The 26,683-nt window shown below is 40.8% G+C and overlaps 1 protein-coding gene across 1 annotated transcript in view; it reads right to left on the reverse strand.

The window, feature by feature from the left end:
• The window catches only part of PLD2 (phospholipase D2), a 159,340-nt gene that overhangs the window by 86,404 nt on the left and 46,253 nt on the right, over positions 1-26,683 (reverse strand). The window contains exons 5-8 of the mRNA XM_053718329.1: positions 15,736-15,835; positions 14,800-14,865; positions 2,925-2,983; positions 2,676-2,768 (exon numbers count right to left, since the gene is read on the reverse strand). Of these exons, the coding sequence (XP_053574304.1) occupies positions 2,676-2,768; positions 2,925-2,983; positions 14,800-14,865; positions 15,736-15,835 (318 nt within the window). The remainder of the gene's footprint in view (positions 1-2,675; positions 2,769-2,924; positions 2,984-14,799; positions 14,866-15,735; positions 15,836-26,683) is intronic.

Genomic DNA, 26,683 nt, shown 5'->3' on the forward strand with positions numbered 1-26,683 from the left:
ATTCCTGTCCCTCCTAAATAATGTATACCCCTCTAAGTTAACTGCCCAGTCATGTGAATCATCCCACCAAGTTTCAGTTATACTGATAACATCATAGTCCTCTTCTGCAACTAAGAGCGTCAGCTCCCCCATTTTACCTGTCATGCTTCTTGCATTTGTTGTCATACATTTAATTTTCATGTGCTTTCTGCTGCTACTTGGTGTACTTTCCTCTATACTTTCTAATGTGACATTTCTTAAGTCATCCCTTCCTTGAGATATTAAGGGAGTGACATATTCAGACACTGATCTCTCTGTTCTATTTTGTTCTAATTGACCCTCCCCCCCTTTGCCTAGTTTAAAAGGTTCTCTAAACGTGCTACCATCCTTTCCCCCAACACACCTGCACCCATGTCATTCAGGTGCAATCCATCCTTACTGTACAATTTGTACCCTAGTGAAAAATCAGCCCAGTGTTCTAAAAAGTCAAACCCCTCATTTTTACACCATGTTTTTAGCCATGAATTAACAGACCTTAGCTCCTTCTGCCTTACTGAGTTAACACACGGCACTGGTAATATCTCAGAAAATATTACTTTGGAGGTCCTTGCTTTAAGCTTGCTACCTAACTCCCTGAAGTCATTTTTTAGGACTCTCCATCTCCCACTGATTTCTTCATTAGTACCAATATGCACCATGACTGCAGGATCAGACCCGCATCCCTCTAACAATCTATCAATACGCTCCACAATATGCCTAACACGAGCCCCTGGAAGACAGCAAACTGTTCTATGTAAAGGGTCTGGATGACAAATTACCCTATCAACCTTCCTTATAATAGAGTCTCCTACCACCAACATCTGCCTCTGGCCCTGACTTGTATGCCCCTCTTCCATGACTGAAGGACTGCCCACCATAGTATGCTCCTCTTCCACAGCTAAAGGACTGTTCACTATACTAGGCAACACGGCCCTCTCTGACACAGCCACCCCTGAACTGATATCCCCAACATCTTCACTTAATCTTGCAAATCTATTGGGGTGTACCAGCTCAGAACTGGCCTGTCTCTTCCGCTTACTTCGCCCTCTAACTGTGACCCAGCTACATCCTGGAGTCTCCTCATCTGAATCCTCCCCATTCCCACTGCTGGAACCATTAACAACCAGCTCAGTCCTATCCATTTCCCTTTCAAGTGTCTGAATTTCATGTAGTGTTGCAATTCGTTCCTCCAGATCCCCAATATGAGTTTCTAAAGAAACAATATGCTCGCACTTGCCACAAACATATAATCCCAGAAGCGGCTGCTCCAGTGATGCAAACATGTGGCAAGCTGTACACTGAATGAGATTCTCACACATTCTTAATAAAAGGTTTAACTTAAAAGTATAAAATAAATATATTTCCCCTTGGTTACCCCAAAACCTTGTTTGCCTAACTACCTTGGTTAGCTAACTATTATACTTAAACAGACAATGTTACTTTAACAGAGAATCAATACAGCAAGCCTGCAATATTCAAAATGTAATTCATGGTAAAGTCATTCTATTCAAAATGTAATTAATTGTAAATTCATTGATGAAAATGAAACACTGTAGCAATATGCAGGTTAAATTATTGAGCTTCTATAGAATGCCTGAGTTTCACACTTACTGCCTGTAACATATAAACACACATAATAAATTATATATATATATATATTCATGATTTAGATAGGGCATTTAATTTTAATTTGGCAGTTTTTAACAGCTAGAGGACATTAGTTCATGTGTAGCATATAGATAACATTGTGCTCACGGCCATGTAGTTACTTATGAGAGGGCACTGATTAGCTAAAATGCAAGTCTGTCAAAAGAACTGAAATAAGGGGGCAGTCTGCAAAGGCTTAGAAACAAGGTAATCACAGAGGTAAAAAGTATATTAATATAACTGTGCTGGTTATGCAGAACTGGGTAAGGGGTAATACAGGGATTGTGCAAGAAAAAGGCAGGCACTGCAGAGTGTGCTGATTATTTAAAAAAAAAAAAAAAAAAACAGCTATAAGTTTTATTTCAAATAAACTTGAAAAATTGAACACACATGGTGGTGACCAAAGCGGTCTTACACGTTTCGCGACCCCTGGTGGCGCTTAATCATATTACAAATTTTTTTACATACTGCACATAAATGGTTAAATTATTTTTAATCAGGCTTGCCTATAAATAGTATTGGTGATAGCTCTGTAATTAGTCTATGATTAAGCGCCACCAGGGGGCACGAAACTCGCAAGACCACTCTGTTACACTTTGGTCACCACCATGTCTCTTCAATATTTTAATATTTTAAGTTTTTTTCAAATAAAGCGTACAGCTGTTTTTCAAAACAAATCAGCACACACAGTGCCTACCTTTTTCTTTGTGCACATTTCTATTTGCAGCTTGATCCGCTGCTGGCTACGGCACTCCTGGTTGCGGTAAAGGAATTTGTGTGCACCTGGTACTTTCGGTTCCTGCCATCCCCACGCTGAGAGCTGCAACACACCACTTTCGTAATAAAGGGATTATCTTTTTAAACAATACAAATCATGGCGTAGACTGTCCTTTTAAACGACGGCTTCTTGTTTGCAAATGTTAACAAAATACACTGAAATGTGTCACATTTGTGTATTAAGATGCATCTATTCTCTGCTCAGACTTTGACTTGCAGAGAAAGTGGCTTACCTTTTCGACCATCTGTAGCAGATCTGGTGATGCCCAAAGCAATTTATTCCATGAACCTGATGACCTCCTGAACGTTTCAAAATAAAACCTTCCCTGTAATAGAAAACAGGAAAAAAAATGGAGGAAAAAAAAAACCTTACTACAAGGTGTTATTATCTAAGTTTACTTCGTACATAAATTGGTACATTTAATGGCTTCCCTAAAACATTAGTCAAAAAGGAAGATGCCAACATATACAGTTAGACTCACAGTCCTTTGGGTCCCAGGTCTGCAATGAAGGACAGTTGACTAACATCCAAGAACTCCATCTAAATAGGAAGAGAAGGTCATCAGGAACCTACAGTAGAAACCTGGATCCAATGCTAGAAGATAGGAAGAGAGCCAAGGCCTAAACCCAAAGTAATGCATAAAAATACAGAATTTACAAGGAGCTGAGGTCCGGAAATTAAGAAACCTAAAGTACAGATCTCAAATATGTTATCTGCAATTCCTTTGTCCATGCTACTAGATATTACCCAGCATCAGAAGCACCTTGTAAATGTAAGGATCTCTTATTTATTTGGCAATTAATCAATAACACCGTTTCAACCTATTGAGTGGGAAACAAGAAAAAGGATTTCTTAAATTTAAAAAAAGAAAATACCACCCATGGTTATAATAGCTAGTGCAGATGTGCTACCACTGCTAAAAGACAAATTATAAATAGTGTAGTGCAATACACAGAGCCTGGCACTTTGTTCTAAATGAATAGGCTTTGTAAACAGAAAAATAATCATTTATAACCTTAGATTCTGTTTTTAGCCAAACATACATCTAAGCCTTTGACATTCTCTATTGTGTGGGCCGTCAGTATTTCTACAGATAAAAAGTTCCACTGTCAGATGTTAGTTGTCTCTCTGTAAGAGATTAAACCCTTTTCCTCCGATTGTTACAATAGGTCACAATGTTTTTTTTGAGTAATGAATGCTTCTTCCAACTATCTATATGAAGCTTAAAAAGGGGAAACTAAAGTCAAAACTAAAAACGTCTTAACCAGAGAATATAGGTTTAAGCGACTCCAATTCACTTCTATCATCAAATTTTGCACATTATTTTTATATTTACACTTTCAGAGCGACCTGTTCTTACTAAGCATGTGCACGGGGTATACGTATATAAGTTTGTGATTGGCTGATGGCTGTCCCATGATACAGGAGGCTGACAAATAGAGGGGGGGATACATTTTTCAGAAAAAAATAAATAAATAAATCTACTGCTTATTTGAAATTCAGAGTAAATTTAATTGCATTGTTTTTTTTTTACGCAATTCTACTGTATTTAATGGTCCTTTAAATAAATATATTTCTATATAAAACAGTGATATCACCTCTCAGACACCTCTTTTTAGGACTAAATCTAAAAGCCTAAAATCCTGCATTTCTCTTTTTGGAGCCCTTCTCTGAAACAAAACTATATAGTGCTACATAGTCATGGTCAGGTCTTACCATGAGTTAATATAAGACACAAAATTATGCTTTCTATTCTTGCATTGATTCCCCTTTTTAGATACTGTATGCTAATATATTATTGGCCTTAAAAGCTATTACATGAAATGAGCACAATTTTTTTAATTTGCTATCTATATGTGTTCCAAATCCCTTTCCATCTACTTCACTAGGTATTTAATTGAACTAACATGTTTGATGCTTCCTTTTGCTTCCAAAACGCAAAACAATTTCAGCATACCCGATACATTTATTTTTTTAATGGTGGTGAGAGTCCGTGATCCATTACTCCTGGAAATTTCTCTTCAAAAGAGGTAGTAAAAGAAATAAGAGCAAAATAATAGGAGCAGGGAAAATGGGTGGGTTCTCTTGGGCTCTAACCACCATAAAAGAAATGAATCAGGTAAGCATAAAAGTTTTTTCATATAGGTGGCGAGAGTCCACAACCCATTAATCCTGGGAACTAATACCCCAGTTGTGGAATCCACAACCCAAAAAGAACTCAATGAAAAAACAGGGTAAATATGCAAATAAAACAATGAAGAAAAATCTCTGAAGATTTCTTGGGATTAGGACACAAAGGACAACAATTTCCCGATTTATATTGCCTTAAGTCACAACCTTGGGAAAGAAGAAAAATGTGATCCTAAAAACTGCCTTATCTTGATAACAAATGAGATAAGGAAGATCACATGAAAGAGCATATAGACTCTTCTAAAAGAAAAAAAATAGCCAAAAAAATTAAAACCTTTCAAGAAAGACGCTTAATATCCACTTTATGCATAAGCTAAAATGGAGGAGGCTGCAAAACTAAATTTAGATCCCAAGGAGGAGAAATTCAGGTCAAAGCCTGAACAAAACATAAATGCCAGGAAATTTAGCGATCTTGTGGAATAAAACTGAAAAAAAAAAAAAAAAAAAGGGAGCAGAGATCCGGATAAACCCATATTTAAACCATCCTGCATTAACTGCAAAATCAAAGTAATTCTAAATGAATGCCAGCAAAATATTAAACTATACACCAAAAAATAAAGGCCCTTCAGACCTTATAATAACTCTTCCTGGTCACAGGTTTACAGGGCCTGTATCAGAGTCTCAATAACAGAACCTGAAAACCCTATCTGCCTAAAAACTAAGGGTACAGATCAAGAAGGATAAACCAAAGAAGCCCCCTGTGAAATAAGCTGATGATTCAGCCACCAAGACAGACTCATTCTGAAATCTAGATGAATCCTAGAGATATCAGAGTATGTTCCCTACACTATTGCCGAAGCATACAAAGCTGAAGAGGCCTTATGTGAAAACGTGCAAACGGAATAACATCCTAAGCCATAATCATAAATAAGACCTAGCACCTACAAAAAAAAAAAAAAAAAACACACACAACAGATGAAAAATTAAGACTGAAGGTTTAGAGAAGTGGACCCTGGCTTCAAGCTTCTTTGATCTGTTAATAAAAGGCTCATGAAAAATGAATCTCTGAACCCACAGAAAAAAAGAAATAAAGACAAAAAACTTATGAGGAACAAGTAAACTCATTGGAAAAGACAAAATGGTAGAGCAACAAACAGAAAATGCTTGTCTGAAAAGGCAAACCTGTTCCCTGAAAAAAAAGAACATGAAGATAAGCATGCTTTAAATCTATGGTGGACATAAACTGAACAGGAAGAATAGTCTGAAGAGTCTACATTTAAAAGTTCCCTCCTCCTTTGGAACAATGAAGAGGCTGGAGTAAAAACCCATTTCCTGCTCCAACAATGAAACAGGAACAATCACTCCCATAGATACTAAACTTGAAACTGAATGAAAAAAAAAGGCCTGAGCCTTCACAGTATTTCTTGGTACAATGGACAGAAAAAAAACTTTTCCCTGGGAGGCTTTGTTTCGAAACCTATTTGATAACCCTGAGAGAATATAAGAGGCTGAAAGACTCCTAAAAAAGCTACCAGAGCCTCTAGATCGGGGGCCATACCTTCAGGCAGACTTGGATAAGGTAATAGATTTCTTTAACTGCTTATACTTATTCCAGCTTGAACTTGGCTTTCAGACAGAACCAGAGGCAACTTGATTCTGATTGGCGGAATCAGATTTCTGTGCCCTGTTCTGACGAAAGGAACAAAAACTATTAGGAGCTTTAAATGTACCTTTGGACCTCTAGCCCTGAAGAAGAAAAGCTCCTTTACCTCCAGTCACAGGGAAAAAAAATAGAATCCAAAACATCTTTCCCTGAAAAGGGAGAGATAAAAGCCTGGATTAGAAACTATCAGCAGACAAGGCTTTAACAATAAAGCCCTTCTAGAAAGTACTGTGAAAAACACACTCATCAATCTTAATGATGTCAAAAACAGCATCCCAAATTAAAGCATTAGCCAACACCAAAAGGTTTATTCTCTTCTAGCAAATTCTTCAGAAAACGGCCCCAAAAGATTTTTAACCAAAATACAGCAACTACTTTTTCAGCAACAGAAAACTGCTGGTCTAAAAAAAAAAAAATTATCCAGTTTGCTAAAGAAAACCCTCCTATAGAAGGGCTCTTACTTCCTATCTAAAGGGTATTTTAAAGGAAGAGTCATCTTCTAAAGGAATAAAAGTATGTTTAGCCAAAGTAGAAATGGCCCTATCTCCTTTGGGAATAGTTTCCCAAGTTCAATGTTAAAAGCCGTTAAAGGATACAATTTCTAAAACCTTACAGAAGGATTATAAAGGAATACCTGGCTTAGAAAATTCCCTAGAAACTATATCAGAGATTTTACCATAGGATTAAAAAGTAATATCTAAACGATTAACAGATTGATCCCCATCTACGTCAGGATCTTAACATCTAAAGTAAGCAAAATCTCCAATATAAAAGAACAAATATGTTCAACTTAAAATTAAAAGGATGATTCTGATTCATGATCAGAGGTAGACCCTGATTATCAGAAGAAAAAAAAAAAAAAAAAAAACACAAAACCTTTCCCTCTGAGGAATCAGCAGCTTCATAACAAGAAACATTAACGTCAGCCAGCTTAGAGCTAGTAGAAAAGTAAATTCTTGACTGAGCTTTTACCAGGGGCGGACCTATAGGCGGTGCAAATGGTGTCACTGCACCGGGGCCAAGGACAGGGGGGGCCCACACAGAGTCTTAAAAAAAATGTGATTCCGATAACATGTCTGCAAAAGGAGGTACCCTGTGCCCACAGTCTATGAAATGGTCTGACCCCCTATTACTGTATATAGTGACACTGTTTAATCCACCAGTACTGTATATAGTGAGTTAGTGACAGTCTGTAATCTGCCGGTGAGATGGCTGCCGTGACCCTACCCGTCCCAGTAGTCTGTGACATGGTCCAGCCCCCCATACTGTATATAGTGGTACTGTATAGTGACACTATTTACCCCTGCTCCCCCATGCTGTAGTAACAAGGTCTGTAATTTGTTGGTTCCACAAACACATAAATAAATACACACACACAGTCATACATGTATACATACACACACACATAAACACCAATGGGTAAAGCAGAAACACTAACCCCTGTAGTCAGAGACACTAGTTAGGCACCATGTCACACTCACACGATACCAGTGCAGGCAGGTCAACGTTTTTTATTTAATTTTTTTTTTTTTAAGCTGGGCCTCCACCCTCAGGGGCCCAATCGCAGTTGCAACCTCTGCACCCCCTGTAGTTTCGCCCCTGGCTGCAACTCTTGTTGGCAGACAAAGGGTTAACTGTACTTTGTGTGCTAATGGTTTTAGGCACCCTGTATAGCAGATGAGGTCACATGGGCCACTCCGTGTTTTATGTGCAGCTTTGTGTGATCTGCCGGGGAGTGATTATAAGCAGCTCTCCAAGCAGAACGGCAGGTCCTGATAAATAGGGTCTCAAAGTTGTAAACTCAAGTTAAACCCTGAAAAAACATAGGTAATGAAGGGGTTAAATCATAGCTGCATAACACAATGATGCAAGTTTGCTAAGGTGCTGTGATTTAACACCATGATAACCCATGTGTTTTCATGGCAAATGACCTGTTGCTGGGTGTCAGTGCAGTGATTTAACCCCTTTATTACCTTTTGCGTTGCATGTTCAGATCTCATATTTTTTCATCTCTCTATTTCTTAAGGGCTTCAAGAATGACTTAACCCTTTACAATGTATAGGGGGTTCTAACTTTAAGAATAATGTTAAGCAACATGTTTAAATCATTTAGACCCATTGCGTCTAAATTATGGGGGGCCCTTAAAAAAAAAAACAAAAAAAAAACACTATCTTGCACCAGGGCCAACATTAGACACTGTAGAGCGAATAAAGTCCTCAACGCCAAGAGTAAAATCTGAAGAATTCTTCTGTAAGAAATAAACAAATGGTGCTGTAACACCTTTAGAAGCAAGAGCAGCATTAGACAGGTCAGAATGCATAAAAACATTTATTGCATAAGTTTGCTGGAGGTAAAACCTCAGCCTGTTTTACAATACAAACATTTAACACTGGTAGGAAAGTGGTCAGATGACCCAGCTCCTAAGGAAGATTTAGGAACAGAATCAGAAGGCTCCACAGCTGCAGAAAATCGATTAAAAAAGTTAAATACTAGTGATGCACCGAAATGGAAATTCTGGACCGAAACCGAATCCAAAAATCCGGGATGCACTTGGCCGAAAACCGAAACTGATACCGAAAATGTATTTTTTTTTTTCAAATTAATTTTTGTATTTTTTTTTTTTGCATAATTAGAGCCAATAAAAAGATCCCACCCTTTTATAGAAAGTAACACACTAAAATTGGACCAAAATATCTTAAAACAATAATAAGCTACACAATAATTTTTACCAAGAAAAAAAAAAAAAAAAAAACAGGCAAACAATAATTCCATTTTCGGCCAAAATGTTTCTGCGACCAAAATTTTGGTCCATCCCTACTTAAAACAATTATAAATATCAATATACTGTATTATTCTTCATTTAGTTCTATGTAACAATCATATTTAACAGTTTTTTGTTTTTTTACGAAGTATCCAAATAAAGTATAGTCCTAGAAAACTCGTTATATACAGAACAGTAAGTCAAGTAATAAACTTAAACAGCAGCTCTAGGCTAGCATCAAATTTGAAACATGCTATACAATAATTTTACCGAAAATAACAGGCTAAAAAAACGAAAACCGAAATAGCCAAAAATGGCATTTTCGGCCGAAACTTTCTGCGGCCGAAATTTTGGTGCATCCCTATTAAATACAGAAGAAGAAAAAAAAAAAAAAAAAAAAAAAAAGACATGCAGTTAAATGGTAATATCTCCATTAAAAGAGCTCTTGATGAAAAGGAAAGAAAGAAGCAGTTAAAAACTTACAAAGTCATCACATTTTAAAGCAGATGTAGTGGTTGGACTCAGAACACCCAACATCCAAATAGCATACTAGAGAGCGCCAGCCAACCTGACGTCATATAAAGAAAAAAGCGTGCCAAAACCATGTACGCTACCACGCCATCGCGCATTAAAATAAGTATGTGTGTTAAAACTTGACATGTGTTTTAAAAATACATAATAGTTTTAAAAGGGGAATTGACAAAAAAACATAAAAATATGCCTATCAGATAATTTATTTTCCTTCTGTATGAGGAGAGTCCATGGCTTCATTCCTTGCTTGTGGGAATACAGAACCTGGCAACCAGGAGGAGGCAAAGACACCCCAGCCAAAGGCATAAATACCTCCCCCACTTCCTTCATATCCCAGTCATTCGGCCAAGGAACAGTAGGAGAAATATCAGGGTATATATGGTGCCAGAAGTACAAAACAAAATTTAGGTCCTCCCTTTGGAGAATACAGGCAAGGGCTGTGGACTCTCCTCAGACAGAAGGAAAGGAAATTATCTGGTAAGCATAATTTATGTTTTCCTTCTTAATATGAGGAGAGTCCACGGCTTCATTCCTTACTTATGGGAAATATATGCCCAAGCTCCAGAGGACACTGAATGAACAGGAGGGCAAAAAAAGGAGGCGGACCCTATTCTGAGGGCACCACAGCCTGCAAAACCTCTCCTAAAAGCTGCTTCAGCCAAAGCAAAAACGTCAAACTTGTAAAATTTAGAAAAGGTATGTAAGGAGGACCAGGTAGCCGCCCTACAAATCTGATCCATAGAGGCCTCATTCTTGAAGGCCCAAGAGAAAGCTACTGCTCTAGTTGAATGAGCCTTAATCCTCTGAGGAGGCTTATGTCCCACTGTCTCATAAGCTAAGCGAATAATGCTCCTCAACCAAAAAGATAAAAGGAAGTGGAAAAGGCCTTCTGCCCCCTATGCTTCCCAAAATAGACAACAAACAAAGAAGAAGTCTGTCTAAACTCCTTCGTAGCCTGAAGATAGAACTTCAAGGCCCGAGCCACATCCAAATTATGAAGTAACCATTCCTTCGACGAAGGATAAGGACACAAGGAAGGAACCACAATCTCTTGATTGATGTTGCGATCTGAAACTACCTTAGGAAGAAAACCTAACCCAGTACGAAGAACAGCCTTATCAGCATGAAATACTAGGTAAGGAGGCTCACATTGCAAGGCAGCCATTTCAGAGACTCTGTGAGCCGAAGCAATAGCCAGTAGAAAAAGAACCTTCCAAGACAGTAATTTAATGTCAACTACATGCATAGGCTCAAACTGAGCCTTCTGCAAAACTTTAAAAACTAGATTTAAACGCCAAGGAGGAGCGCTAGATCTAAACACAGGCCTGATTCTAGCCAGAGCCTGAACAAAAGACTGAACATCTGGAAGCTCAGCAAACCTCTTGTGCAGTAAAACAGATAGGGCTAGTAGAAAGACCCTTCTCCAGACCATCCTGGAAAAAGGAAAGAATCCTGGAAACCCTGACCTTATGCCAGGGGAATCCACGCTCTTCACACCAGAATAAGTAGGTCCTCCACACCTTAAGATAGATGCGACGAATAACCGGTTTAGGAGCTTGAATGAGAGTATCAACTCTCTCAGAGAAATCTCTCTTAGCTAGGACTAAGCGTTCAATCTCCACGCAATCAGCCTCAGATAATCTAGATTTTGATGAACAAAAGGACCTTGTTCCAGCAGATCCCTGTGACAAGGTAACTTCCATGGAGGAGATGACGACATTCCCACTAGATCCGCGAACCACATCCTTCACGGCCACGTTGGAGCAATCAGTATCACTGATACCCGTTCCTGCTTTATGTGGGCCACTACTCGAGGAAGGTGAGGTAATTGCGGAAAAAGGTATATTAGACTGAACCTCCAAGGCACCACTAATGCATCTATTAGCTCCGCCTGATGATCCCTGGATCTCGACCCATACCTGCGTAGATCTATCTCCGGAGTCCCCCACCTGTTGCATATCTGCGGAAACACCTTGGAATAGAGAGAACATTCCCCCGGATGAAAAGATTTTCTGCTGAGAAAATCCGCTTCCAAGTTGTCCACACCCGGAATGTGGATCGCTGACAGCGAACAGTTGTGGGCCTCCACCCACTCCAGAATCCGAGATACCTCCCTCAGTGCTAGGGAGCTCCTTGTTCCTCCCTGGTGGTTGATGTAAGCCACCGAGGTGATATTGTCTGATTGGAATCTGATAAACTGGGATGAACCAGGAGGCCAGGACCAAACAAAATCTTACCCTTGAATGGTAGGGAAAGGAGTCTGGACTTGGAAGTCAAGTCCGCAGACCAGGACTTCAGACAGAGCCTGGCGGCCCTGAACAGAAAACCCAGCAGTTTTAGAATTTAAACGAATAATTTGCATCACAAATTATAGAATTAAGGTTTTAAGGGTCGCTAATTATTTTAAGAGTGATATCGAGGGGACCTTCCACCTCGATCAATTCCCCAGTGGGATAGTAGTGCGTTCTGCAAGCATTGAGACAGCGTCATCCACCTTAGGGACGGAACCCCACAACTCCAATTGAGTCCACGACTGGGAACAGTTTCTTAAAGGCAGATGAAGGGGTGAAGGAAGAACCAATCCTCTCCCATTCGTTCTTAATAATGTTTGCCATCTTTACAGGAACAGGGAAAGTCTGAGGAACAACCCTGTCTTCGTAAACTCTATCCAGTTTAGGAATTAAAGGTTCTTCAGGCAGTTTGGCCTCTGGAAACTCTAAGGTAGCCAGAACTTCCTTTAAAAGAAAGCGCAAGTGCTCCATCCTAAATCTAAAATCTAGTTCCTCCGCAATCGGAGGCTTAGAGGCAGCCGATTCAGACCCAGAAAGTTCACACTCTGAAGTAACAGAAAGAACTTCATCATCAAATAACCGTCTATCAGCTATAGCCAAAAAACTAGATGATGACCCCCCGGGAAGGATAGCAATATTTTGCTTGCGCTTAGCAGGGTGACGTAAAGCACTAAAGGCTGCAGACACCGCCGTTTGTAACTGCGTAGTGAAGTCTGGAGGTAAAAGGATTTCTCCAGATAGAGGATCAGACATGCTATGGGAAACTGCATGTGTATTAGGAGATGAAAGCAGGGTGTGCACCTCACAGGGCGGGGACCCCTCAGAGGTGGAAGGCTCAGTGGTATCAAACATGTTAACCTTTTTTGTCATAATCACTTTTTCTAGGCATGTGGAACATAAATTGAGAGGGCGGGTATACCTCGCCGTCCTCATAATATAAACAGGCATTAGTCTTCGGTATAGAGGGAGTACCCTCTAAAACGTCAGAGTCCTCCATAGCTATGGGCTATGTCCTGATAATAATGAACGTTATTTAAAATATAAAAATGGCACCTTTATACCCCCAATGGCTGGGGCACTCACCACCTCCTATGAACCAGGCACAGAGAGCAAACTCCACTCCGATAACCAGCACGGTCAGAGAGTAGGAAGTGAAACTACGACCACACATGGTCACATGGAGCACAACCTAGGACCACCTCTGCTAAGGAAAAGCGTGCCAAGCTTGTAAAGCTGCGCAGCTCTAAAGTGAAAAGTAACCTGTATGTTCCAACCTCAGCCTATGAGTCTCAGAAAACATCTCACACATAACGCAGTATAAAACAAATAAAAATGTATAAGATTAATAACCACTGAGGAGATATTAACCCTTGATTCCATAGAGATAAAAGAAGCCACACTGTGACCCTGTCTTCTAGCGTTACCATATGTTTAAAAAAATGAAACGATCTTACCGGGATCTATGCTGTGGAATAGAAACAGTCTCTCAAGTGTGACAGTCTTGTAGCATCGCTCCTGACATGGATTTGAGTGATGAAAGCAGGCAGTGAAACTCGTCAACACTGATTGCTTAGGAGCTGTTAATGAAAGTCTGGATGGTTTTGCAGAAAGACTCTCCCTGCATCTCCAGACCCTAAATTTCGTCAATGCTCTCACTGAGAGGCTGACAAGACTACTTTAAACTCCAGTCCCATTTCAAAGGGTAGATACCCCTCATAAGGAACTACTCTGTATCTTCTGACACTTCTCTGCCAACCTCCTGTGATGAAAGGAAAAGAATGATTGACATATGAGGGAGGTGGGGGAGGTATTTAAGCCTTTGGCTGGGGTGTCTTTGCCTCCTCCTGGTGGCCAGGTTCTGTATTCCCACAAGTAAGGAATGCAGCAGTGGACTCTCCTCATATTAAGAAGGAAACATAACTGTCGCAAGGATATAGATATAGGGAACCAGAAGGAAGCCAAACCAGTGGCGAAAAAGCAGAGGATCTGGAACAGGAGTATATCGATGACTCAACAGGAGGAGGCAAAGGACAAGTCCCTATGACACCCGTGGAAGGCTTGTGACTTAATCCCAACAGGGGAAAAATATGCCGCTACCCATACTCCAAATATATCCCTCCATCAAAAAACTGCACTCTGTTTGGGAAATGGGCCCCAACTCAATCTGAGAACCCCATTCTTCACCTTCCTCCAGCGGAGGCAAAGACAAGACTGAGTTACCAGTGAGGTGGGAGGGGTTTCAAAGAGCTCTTGAAGTTTGGGAATCTTTGCCTCTTCCTAGTGGCAGGGAAGAGTAATTCCCAGGAATAATGGATTTGCTATTTACTATCTTATTATAGTTTTTGGCAGACCGATTACATCCTGCTCTGTACCTAAACTAATTGAAGGGACATGAAACCAAATTAGTTTTCTCTCTCATGATTCAGATAGAACATACAATTGTAAACAACTTTCCAATTTATTTCTATTACCAGTTTTACTTCATTATTTTGCTATTCTTTATTGAAGAAGCAATGGACTACTGGGAGCTAGCTGAACACATCAGAAAGCAAATGACAGGCATATTATGTGTAACCACCAATCCGCAGCTGGATCAAACAAAAGTGGTTGTCAACACAATATTTTGGCAAGCTGCTAAGTTTTATATAAATTTGTTAAAACCATCATCAACAATAGCATTCACTGCTACATCTCCAATAAACCATATGGTATAATTATCAACTGACTCTGAGAATAAGACAAGATATTTGTGTGTCTATCACTGAATGCATATAAGCACTTTTTTGAAGAACTACAGAAATGGCCTTAGTAGAAAACTCATATATACAGTTACATTACTCAGAACATGAAGTTCACCCTTATGAATGAGGAAACCGATAACACTATTTTTAACTTGAGCTTCTATGGTAACAGATTTGAAAGACTGTTAAGGTAAAAGACAGAACAATACAACTCTTTGTAAACCCAGTTATGGTCTCACCATGGCGTGGTAGTTTCGGTAGAATGATTTGGTTAGTAGAACATTGAGGTATTCTTCCAAGTACTTCTGCATAAGAAAAGAGATGTAGAAATTAAAGTGTGCAGGATTCACGTGTTAAACATGTCCATGTCTTTCGGTCATGTTGCAGTGTTAAACCATAAAACATGATAGACATCAAACCAATCTACTCAGTGTGGGTTAAAGGGGCAGTCAAAATTAAACTTTCATGATTCAGACAGAGCAGGCAATTTTAAACAACTTTACAATTTACTTTTATCATCAAATTTGCTTAGTTCTCTTTGTATTTGTTGAAAGCTAAACCTAGATTGGCACATATGCCAATTTCTAAGAACTTTAAGGCCGCCTTTTATCTCATTGCATTTTGACCATTTATCCCAGTTAGACAATGCTAGTTCATGTGTGGCATATAGGCAACATTGTGCACACTCGTATGGTAATCAGAGGTAAAAAGTTATTTAATACAAAACAGTGTCGATTATGCAAAACTGGGGAATGGGTAATAAAGGGATTGTCCATCTTTTTAAACAATACAAATGTAGGTGTAGACTGTCCCTTTAAGGGATATTGTATTAAAAGTTCATCTATATACAAGTGAACATTGAAAAACTATTTTGCCTTAAATTGTGAAGCAAAAACTATTTAAATAGGAATATACTGTATATAAGTTTTAGTTGCGTATTGCCTACTAATGCTCATTGGCTAACAGGTACTTCCTACTACTAATTACTAATATTCATTGGCACAAATGCTCTTTGTACCAATTAGTCAATGACTGTTTGTGGGAAATGTAAAACTGATCCTACTCAGTTTAAATTGTTTTAAATTAAACTTTATCACTTTTAGGTCAAAAGAAAACATGTTAAAATCCTGTAATTTCATATGAAAGCTATTTTGACCTAAATCTGTGCAATTCACCTGCTTGCTTGGAGTCCGTCTCTCTGACTCTCCTGTTGCATGAGGCAGAGAGGGCATCTCTGCGGACGTTGTTTCAGCATGAGATCTTGTAACAGCAAATCTAAAAAAAAAAAAAAATTACTATTGTATGGAAGTTATAGAATATTATGGTACCTGAAAATCTAGGTCTCATTCAATATTAGTAGCTATGGAGGCCTTGCATATGACTAACAGTTTAAGTAATGAAATTCTATCATAAAGGAGGCTTTGCTTAAAGGGATACTGAACCCAATTTTTTTCTTTCGTGATTCAGATAGAGCATGCAATTTTAAGCAACTTTCTAAATTTACTCCTATTATCAATTTTTCTTCGTTCTCTTGCTATCTTTATTTAAAAAGGAAGGCATCTAAGGTAAAGAGCCAGCCAATTTGTTGGTTAAGTACCATGGACAGCACTTGTTTATTGGTGGGTGAATTTATCCACCAATCAGCAAGAGTTGTTCACCAAAAATGGGCCAGCATCTAAACTTACATTCTTGCTTTTCAAATAAAGATACCAAGAGTATGAAGAAAATTAGAAAATAGGAGTAAATTAGAAAGTTGCTTAAAATTGCATGCTCTATCTGAATCATGATAGAAAAAAAATGTGGCTTCAGTGTTCCTTTAAAGAAAAACACCACAATACAGTAAACATATAGCAATACCATACTAAACTTTTTTTATAGAGCCATTACATTTGTTAATTTTAGCAAAATGCACATAAATTAAAAGGAGCAAATAGTACATATTTATTTAGCAGAACAGAGGTTTGTTACTATAACTGGAAACATTTTTGTTAGAGTGAAGTTTGAAAATGCTTTTTTTTTTTTTTTTAGTAACTTTATCCAACCAGCTGCAAATACAGCACATGCTCCGCTTGTCAGGGAAGCCATGCTTCATACCAATGGCAGTATCTGCATGAGGCAAGTGCTTCTCCTTGTATCTTAAAGGGACAGTCAACATTCAACACAACAGGATCCCATATTTTGTAAACCCAAACGAAGATCCCCTGCACCGCATCCCTTCCGTCTTACCTACTTCCTTCTCCTAGTAATCATCCACGATACATTAATTAATCTGATTGAAATACGGCCTAACTTCCTCCACCGTTACGTAGCAACCTTCTTTTTAAAAGCATCCGCCAGTCAGAATGCAATCCTCGGTCAGAAATTCCAAACTTGTTCACGGAGTGTTGCACATGCGCGATTGCATAGGAACCAAAAAGCGGAACTTTATTTTGCAAATATGTTTCAGCCGGATTCTATATTTAAGTCCGATTTCTGACTGCTACCACAAATGCGCATGCGCGATGACGTATGCTAAGCGTCATCAATACTTACATGAACGTGCCTGAAACGTCATAGAGATGGGGAAGAAGGATGAAGGGGAGGAGTTAGGCGGCCATATTTCGAGCTGAATACTAAATATAGCGTGAACGATTACTAGGACGAGTACAAAAGGTAATAAATAAGGGATGCGGTGCAGGCAAATCTTTAATTGGGTTTACAAAATATGGGATCCTGTTATGTCGGGTGTTGACCGTCCCTTTAAATGCAGCTTATATGTCAGTTTAAAAAGGGACATAAAGCCAAAAAATTATTTCGTAATTGAGATAATTTTAAACAACTTTCCAATTTACTTCTATTATCTAATCTGCTTCCTTCTCTTGGAATCCTTTGTTGAAAAGCATACCTAAGTAGGCTATGGGGGCAGGAATGCACTACTGGGAACTATCTGCCCAATTGGTGGCTGCACATATGAGAATTAAGCAAATAAGATAATAGAAGTAAATTGGAAAGAGGTTACAAAGTTGTGTGCTCTATCTGAATTATGAAAAAATGGATTTACATGTCCCTTTAAGGGAGGAAGAAGGCTAAGGGTTAAACAAAAGACATCAATAAAATAATCAATAAAAAGCACAAAACAGATTTTGTTTTAGCCTACAACCCCATATACAATGTGGTGCTTATTTGGATTTAACCCCCTGTGTAGCAGAGTTTAAGCCTCACTTAGCAGGAACTTTCAAATGTAATGGTTGGTTAACTAAATCTGGAGGAACAACCAAATTATTCCACGAGTAAGGGATAGGTTCTCTCTGTTTACTAAGTCACACAAATGAGGTTGGAAAATCTCCTGAAAGAGCAGTTAGGGAAATGCAAAAGGATTTCATTTATCTACCAGAGCTATGAGTTTGATGTTTAAGAATCCTCCCAAACTAAACCAGAAAAACTGCAATTCAACAATTAATAAATCTAATAGACTCAAAATATTTCACAAGCAAATTAAAGTGAAAAATTCCTAGTTCCTCTATATTGATAGGGCAGCTTATTTCTGCACATAACCTTACAATTGTGTAAAATACAACCCCTCTGTAACAGCAAAAAGTCTACTGTAAAAGTTATTACATTAGAAAAACAAAAGCATCATATGGGAACAGTTAACCCAAAAACCAGAATTTATGTTTACCTGATAAATTTCTTTCTCCTACGGTGTATCCGGTCCACGGCTTCATCCTTACTTGTGGGGATATTCTCATTCCCTACAGGAAATGGCAAAGATAGCACACAGCAAAGCTGTCCATATAGCCCCCCCTCTAGCTCCGCCCCCCAGTCATTCGACCGACGGTTAGGAGAAAAAGGGAGAACCATAGGGTGCAGTGGTGACTGTAGTGTTCAAAAAAATATAAACCTGACTAAATGCCAGGGCGGGCCGTGGACCGGATACACCGTAGGAGAAAGAAATTTATCAGGTAAACATAAATTCTGTTTTCTCCTACATTGGTGTATCCGGTCCATGGATTCATCCTTACTTGTGGGAACCAATAGCAAAGCTTGAGGACACGGATGAAGGGAGGGAACAAGTCAGGTAACCTAAACGGAAGGCACCACTGCTTGTAAAACCTTTCTCCCAAAAATAGCCTCCGAAGAAGCATAAGTATCGAATTTGTAAAATTTGGCAAATGTATGCAGAGAAGACCACGTCGCTGCCTTACAGATCTGTTCAACAGAAGCCTTATTCTTGAAAGCCCATGTGGAAGCCACAGCTCTAGTAGAGTGAGCTGTAATTCGTTCAGGAGGCTGCCGTCCGGCAGTCTCATAAGCCAATCGGATGATGCTTTTTAGCCAGAAGGAAAGAGAGGTAGCAGTAGCTTTCTGACCTCTCCTTTTACCAGAATAGACGACAAACAAGGATGTCGTCTGTCTGAAATCCTTTGTTGCTTCTAGATAGAATTTTAATGCACGAACTACATCTAGATTGTGTAACAAACGTTCCTTTTTAGAAACTGGATTAGGACACAGAGAAGGAACAACTATTTCCTGGTTAATATTTCTATTAGAAACCACTTTTGGAAGAAAACCAGGCTTGGTACGTAAAACTACCTTATCTGTATGAAATACTAGATAGGGTGAATTACACTGCAAAGCAGACAATTCAGAAACTCTTCTAGCAGAAGAAATAGCAATCAAAAACAAAACTTTCCAAGATAGTAACTTAATATCTATGGAATGTAAAGGTTCAAACGGAACCCCTTGAAGAACTGAAAGAACTAAATTTAGACTCCAAGGAGGAGTCACAGGTCTGTAGACAGGCTTGATTCTGACTAACGCCTGTACGAACGCCTGAACATCTGGCACGGCTGCCAGACGTTTGTGCAACAAGACAGACAGAGCAGATATCTGTCCTTTTAGAGAACTAGCTGACAGACCTTTCTCCAATCCCTCTTGGAGAAAGGAAAGTATCCTTGGAATCCTAATTTTACTCCATGAGTAACCCTTGGATTCGCACCAACAGAGATATTTCTGCCATATCTTATGGTAAATTCTCCTGGTTACAGGCTTTCTAGCCTGAACCAGAGTATCTATAACTGATTCCGAAAATCCACGCTTAGATAGAATCAAGCATTCAATCTCCAAGCAGTCAGTTGCAGAGAAACTAGGTTTGGATGTTCGAATGGGCCTTGCACTAGAAGGTCCTGTCTCAAAGGTAGCTTCCATGGTGGAGCCGAAGACATATTCACCAGGTCTGCATACCAAGTCCTGCGTGGCCACGCAGGAGCTATTAGAATTACCGAAGCCTTCTCCTGTTTGATCCTGGCTACTAGCCGTGGGAGAAGAGGAAACAGTGGAAAGACATAAGCTAGATTGAACGACCAAGCCGCCACTAAGGCATCTACCAATGTCGCCTTGGGATCCCTGGACCTGGACCCGTAGCGTGGAACCTTGGAGTTCTGCCGAGACGCCATCAGATCCAGATCTGGAATGCCCCATAGCTGAGTTAACTGGGCAAAAACCTCCGGGTGAAGTTCCCACTCCCCCGGATGGAAAGTCTGACGACTCCGATAATCCACTTCCCAGTTGTCTACACCTGGGATGTGAATTGCTGATAGGTGGCAAGAGTGATCCTCTGCCCAATTGATGATCCTGGATACCTCCCTCATCGCCAGGGAACTCCTTGTTCCCCCTTGATGATTGATGTACGCTACAGTCATGTTGTCCAACTGAAATCTTATGAATTTGGCCTCCGCTAGTTGAGGCCATGCCAGGAGCGCATTGAATATCGCTCTCAGTTCTAAAATGTTTATCGGGAGAAGAGATTCTTCCCGAGACCATAGACCCTGAGCTTTCAGGGAGTCCCAGACCGCGCCCCAGCCTAGGAGACTGGCGTCGGTCGTGACAATGACCCATTCTGGTCTGCGGAAACTCATTCCATGAGACAGGTGATCCTGAGACAACCACCAGAGGAGCGATTCTCTGGTTTTCTGGTCCTTTTGTATCTGGGGAGACAAATCTGCATAATCCCCATTCCACTGTTTGAGCATGCACAGTTGCAGTGGTCTTAAATGAATTCGGGCAAATGGAACCACGTCCATTGTCGCAACCATTAGTCCTATTACCTCCATGCACTGAGCTATGGAGGGCTGAGGGATGGTTTGAAGAACTCGACAAGTGTTTAAAAGTTTTAACTTCCTGACCTCTGTCAGAAAGATCTTCATTTCTACCGAGTCTATTATCGTTCCCAGGAAGGGAACCCTTATGGATGGAGATAGGGAACTCTTTTCTACGTTCACCTTCCAACCGTGAGACCTTAGAAAGGCTAGAACAATATCCGTATGAGCCTTCGCTTTGTGGAAGGACGACGCCTGAATTAAGATGTCGTCTAGGTAAGGTGCTACCGCAATGCCCCTTGGACTTAGCACCGCTAGAAGGGACCCTAACACCTTTGTGAAAATTCTTGGGGCAGTGGCCAATCCGAAGGGAGGAGCCACAAACTGAAAATGCTTGTCCAGGAAGGCGAACCTTAGGAATTGATGGTGAACTTTGTGGATTGGAATATGCAGGTATGCATCCTTTAGGTCCACGGTAGTCGTGTATTGACCCTCCTGGATCATAGGTAGAATTGTTCGAATTGTTTCCATTTTGAACGATGGAACTCTGAGGCATTTGTTTAGAATTTTTAAGTCCAGAATTGGCCTGAACGTTCCTTCCTTTTTGGGAACTACAAACAGGTTTGAGTAAAAACCCAGTCTCTGTTCTGCTTTTGGAACTGGTTGTATCACTCCCATTTTTAAAAGGTCTTCTACACAATGTAAGAATGCCCGTCTCTTTGTCTGGTCTAAAGACAAGCGAGACATGTGAAACCTTCCCTTTGGAGGAAGGTCCTTTAATTCTAGGAGATACCCCTGAGAGACAATCTCTATCGCCCAGGGGTCTGGGACATCTCTTGCCCAAGCCTGAACAAAGAGAGAGAGTCTGCCCCCTACTTGATAAGGTCCCGGATCCGGGCTATCCTTTCATGCTGATTTGGTAGCAGGAGCAGGCTTTTTGGCCTGTTTCCCCTTGTTCCAGCCTTGCAATGGTTTCCATGCTGGTTTGGGCTGGGATGCGTTACCCTCTTGTCTAGAGGCTGTAGAGTTAGGAGCCAGTCCGTTCCTGAAATTACGAAAGGAACGAAAATTAGACTTATTGAAAAGGTCTATCCTGTGGAAGGGCATGGCCCTTTCCCCCAGTGATGTCTGAAATAATCTTTCAATTCTGGTCCGAATAGGGTCTTACCCTTGAAAGGAATATTAAGTAATTTTGTTTTGGACGACACATCCGCCGACCAAGATTTTAGCCAAAGCGCTCTGCGCGCCACTATTGCAAAACCTGCATTTTTCGCCGCTAGTTTAGCTAATTGAAAAGCGGCATCTAAAATAAAGGAATTAGCCAACTTCAGTGCGTGAATTCTGTCCATGACTTCATCATATGGAGTATCCTTCTGGAACGAATTTTCTAGTTCATCGAACCAAAAAGCCGCCGCCGTGGTGACAGGAATAATGCACGAAATTGGTTGAAGAAGGAAACCTTGCTGAACAAAGATTTTCTTAAGCAACCCTTCTAATTTTTTATCCATAGGATCTTTGAAAGCGCAACTGTCTTCTATTGGTATAGTTGTGTGTTTAGTTAACGTTGAAACTGCCCCCTCTACCTTAGGGACCGTCTGCCATGCGTCCCTTCTGGGGTCAACAATGGGGAACATTTTCTTAAATATAGGAGGGGGAAACAAAAGGTACACCTGGCTTCTCCCACTCTTTAGTCACTATATCCGCCACCCTCTTGGGTATCGGAACGCATCAGAGTGCACTGGGACCTCTAAAAAACATAATTTATGCTTACCTGATAAATTCCTTTCTCCTGTAGTGTAGTCAGTCCACGGGTCATCATTACTTCTGGGATATTAACTCCTCCCCAACAGGAAGTGCAAGAGAATCACCCAAGCAGAGCTGCTATATAGCTCCTCCCCTATACGTCACACCCAGTCATTCGACCGAGAACCAAACGAGAAAGGAGAAACTATAGGGTGCAGTGGTGACTGGAGTATAATTTAAAAATTTAGACCTGCCATAAAAAACAGGGCGGGCCGTGGACTGACTACACTACAGGAGAAAGGAATTTATCAGGTAAGCATAAATTATGTTTTCTCCTGTTAAGTGTAGTCAGTCCACGGGTCATCATTACTTCTGGGATACCAATACCAAAGCTAAAGTACACGGATGACGGGAGGGACAGGCAGGATCTTTATATGGAAGGGACCACTGCCTGAAGAACCTTTATCCCAAAAACAGCCTCCGAAGAAGCAAAAGTGTCAAATTTGTAAAATTTGGAAAAAGTATGAAGAGAAGACCAAGTTGCAGCCTTGCAAATCTGTTCAACAGATGCCTCATTCTTAAAGGCCCAAGTGGAAGCCACAGCTCTAGTAGAATGAGCTGTAATTCTTTCAGGAGGCTGCTGTCCAGCAGTCTCATAGGCTAAACGTATTATGCTACGAAGCCAAAAAGAGAGAGAGGTAGCAGAAGCTTTTTGACCTCTCCTCTGTCCAGAATAAACGACAAACAGGGAAGAAGTTTGGCGAAAATCTTTAGTTGCCTGTAAATAAAATTTCAGGGCACGAACTACATCCAGATTGTGTAGAAGTCGTTCCTTCTTTGAAGAAGGGTTAGGACACAATGATGGGACAACAATCTCCTGATTGATATTCCTATTAGTGACTACCTTAGGTAAGAATCCAGGTTTAGTACGCAGAACTACCTTGTCTGAATGAAAAATCAGATAAGGAGAATCACAATGTAAGCCCGATAACTCAGAGACTCTTCGAGCCGAGGAAATAGCCATTAAAAACAGAACTTTCCAAGATAACAATTTAATATCAATGGAATGAAGGGGTTCAAACGGAACACCCTGTAAAACGTTAAGAACTAAATTTAAGCTCCATGGTGGAGCAACAGTTTTAAACACAGGCTTAATCCTGGCCAAAGCCTGGCAAAAAGCCTGAACGTCTGGAACTTCTGACAGACGTTTGTGTAAAAGAATGGACAGAGCTGAGATCTGTCCCTTTAAGGAACTAGCAGATAAACCCTTTTCTAAACCCTCTTGTAGAAAAGACAATATCCTAGGAATCCTAACCTTACTCCATGAGTAACTCTTGGATTCGCACCAATGTAAGTATTTACGCCATATTTTATGGTAAATCTTTCTGGTAACAGGTTTCCTAGCCTGTATTAAGGTATAAATTACTGACTCCGAAAATCCACGCTTTGCTTGGAAATTGAACGCTTGATTTTATCAGTCAGCTTCAGAGAAATTAGATTTTGATGTTTGAAAGGACCCTGAATTAGAAGGTCCTGTCTCAGAGGCAGAGACCAAGGTGGACAGGATGACATGTCCACTAGATCTGCATACCAGGTCCTGCGTGGCCACGCAGGCGCTATTAGAATCACCGATGCTCTCTCCTGTTTGATCCTGGCAATCAATCGAGGAAGCATCGGGAAGGGTGGAAACACATAGGCCATCCCGAAGGTCCAAGGTGCTGTCAAAGCATCTACCAGGACCGCTCCCGGGTCCCTGGACCTGGACCCGTAACAAGGAAGCTTGGCATTCTGGCGAGACGCCATGAGATCTCTCTCTGGTTTGCCCCAAAGTCGAAGTATTTGGGCAAAGACCTCCGGATGAAGTTCCCACTCCCCCGGATGAAAAGTCTGACGACTTAGGAAATCCGCCTCCCAGTTCTCCACTCCAGGAATGTGGATCGCTGACAGGTGGCAAGAGTGAGACTCTGCCCAGCGAATTATCTTTGATACTTCCATCATCGCTAGGGAGCTTCTTGTCCCTCCTTGATGGTTGATGTAAGCTACAGTCGTGATGTTGTCCGACTGAAACCTGATTAACCCCCGAGTTGTTAACTGAGGCCAAGCCAGAAGGGTATTGAGAACTGCTCTCAATTCCAGAATGTTTATTGGAAGGAGACTCTCCTCCCGAGTCCATGATCCCTGAGCCTTCAGGGAATTCCAGACAGCGCCCCAACCTAGTAGGCTGGCGTCTGTTGTTACGATTGTCCAATCTGGTCTGCTGAATGGCATCCCCCTGGACAGATGTGGCCGAGAAAGCCACCATAGAAGAGAATTTCTGGTCTCTTGATCCAGATTCAGAGTAGGGGACAAATCTGAGTAATCCCCATTCCACTGACTTAGCATGCACAATTGCAGCGCTCTGAGATGTAGGCGTGCAAAGGGTACTATGTCCATTGCCGCTACCATTAAGCCGATTACCTCCATGCATTGAGCCACTGACGGGTGTTGAATGGATTGAAGGACACGGCAAGCATTTTGAAGCTTTGTTAACCCGTCTTCTGTCAGGTAGATCTTCATTTCTACAGAATCTATAAGAGTCCCCAAGAAGGGAACTCTTGTGAGTGGAAAGAGAGAACTTTTCTCTTCGTTCACCTTCCACCCATGCGACCTTAAATGCCAGTACTAACTCTGTATGAGACTTGGCAGTTTGAAAGCTTGACGCTTGTATCAGAATGTCGTCTAGGTACGGAGCCACCGAAATTCCTTGCGGTCTTAGTACCGCCAGAAGAGCGCCCAGAACCTTTGTGAAGATTCTTGGAGCCGTAGCCAATCCGAATGGAAGAGCTACAAACTGGTAATGCCTGTCTAGGAAGGCAAACCTTAGATACCAGTAATGATCTTTGTGAATCGGTATGTGAAGGTAAGCGTCCTTTAAATCCACTGTGGTCATGTACTGACCCTTTTGGATCATGGGTAAGATTGTCCGAATAGTTTCCATTTTGAACGATGGAACTCTTAGGAATTTGTTTAAGATCTTTAAATCCAAGATTGGTCTGAAGGTTCCTTCTTTCTTGGGAACCACAAACAGATTTGAGTAAAACCCCTGTCCGTGCTCCGACCTCGGAACCGGGTGGATCACTCCCATTAGCAAAAGATCTTGTACACAGCGTAGAAACGCCTCTTTCTTTATTTGGTTTGTTGACAACCTTGAAAGATGAAATCTCCCTTTTGGGGGAGAGATTTTGAAGTCCAGAAGATATCCCTGAGATATGATCTCTAACATCTCTTGCCCAAGCCTGGGCGAAGAGAGAAAGTCTGTCCCCCACTAGATCCGTTCCCGGATCGGGGGCCCTCAATTCATGCTGTCTTAGGGGCAGCAGCAGGTTTTCTGGCCTGCTTAGGTTTCCAGCCTTGTCTGTAGCGAGCAACAGCTCCTTCCTGTTTTGGTGCAGAGGAAGTTGATGCTGCTCCTGCCTTGAAGTTACGAAAGGCATGAAAATTAGACTGTCTAGCCCTAGGTTTGGCTCTGTCTTGAGGCAGGGCATGGCCTTTACCTCCTGTAATGTCAGCGATAATTTCTTTCAAACCGGGCCCGAATAAGGTCTGCCCTTTGAAAGGTATGTTAAGTAATTTAGATTTAGAAGTAACATCAGCTGACCAGCATTTTAGCCACAGTGCTCTACGTGCCTGAATGGCGAATCCGGAATTCTTAGCCGTATGTTTAGTTAAATGTACTACGGCATCTGAAATAAATGAATTAGCTAGCTTAAGGGTTTTAAGCTTATTTGAAATCTTATCTATAGTTATTGAGTCAAGAGTCTCTTCCAGAGACTCGGACCAAAATGCGGCCGCAGCCGTGACAGACGCAATACATGCAAGGGGTTGCAATATAAAACCTTGTTGAACAAACATTTTCTTAAGGTAACCCTCTAATTTTTTATCCATTGGATCTGAAAAGGCACAGCTATCCTCCACCGGGATAGTGGTACGCTTAGCCAGAGTAGAAACCGCTCCCTCCACCTTAGGGACCATCTGCCATAAGTCCCGTGTGGTGGCGTCTATTGGAAACATTTTTCTAAATACAGGAGGGGGGGAAAAGGGTACACCGGGCCTATCCCACTCCTTAGTAATTATCTCTGTAAGCCTCTTAGGTATAGGAAATAAGTCAGTACTCGCTGGTACTGCATAGTATCTATCCAGCCTACATAATTTCTCTGGGATTGCAACGGTGTTACAATCATTCAGAGCCGCTAATACCTCCCCTAGCAGTACACAGAGGTTTTCTAGTTTAAACTTAAAATTTGAAATGTCTGAATCCACTCTA

The sequence above is a fragment of the Bombina bombina genome, chromosome 6 (genome assembly GCF_027579735.1).
Source record: "Bombina bombina isolate aBomBom1 chromosome 6, aBomBom1.pri, whole genome shotgun sequence".
Taxonomy (NCBI): domain Eukaryota; kingdom Metazoa; phylum Chordata; class Amphibia; order Anura; family Bombinatoridae; genus Bombina; species Bombina bombina.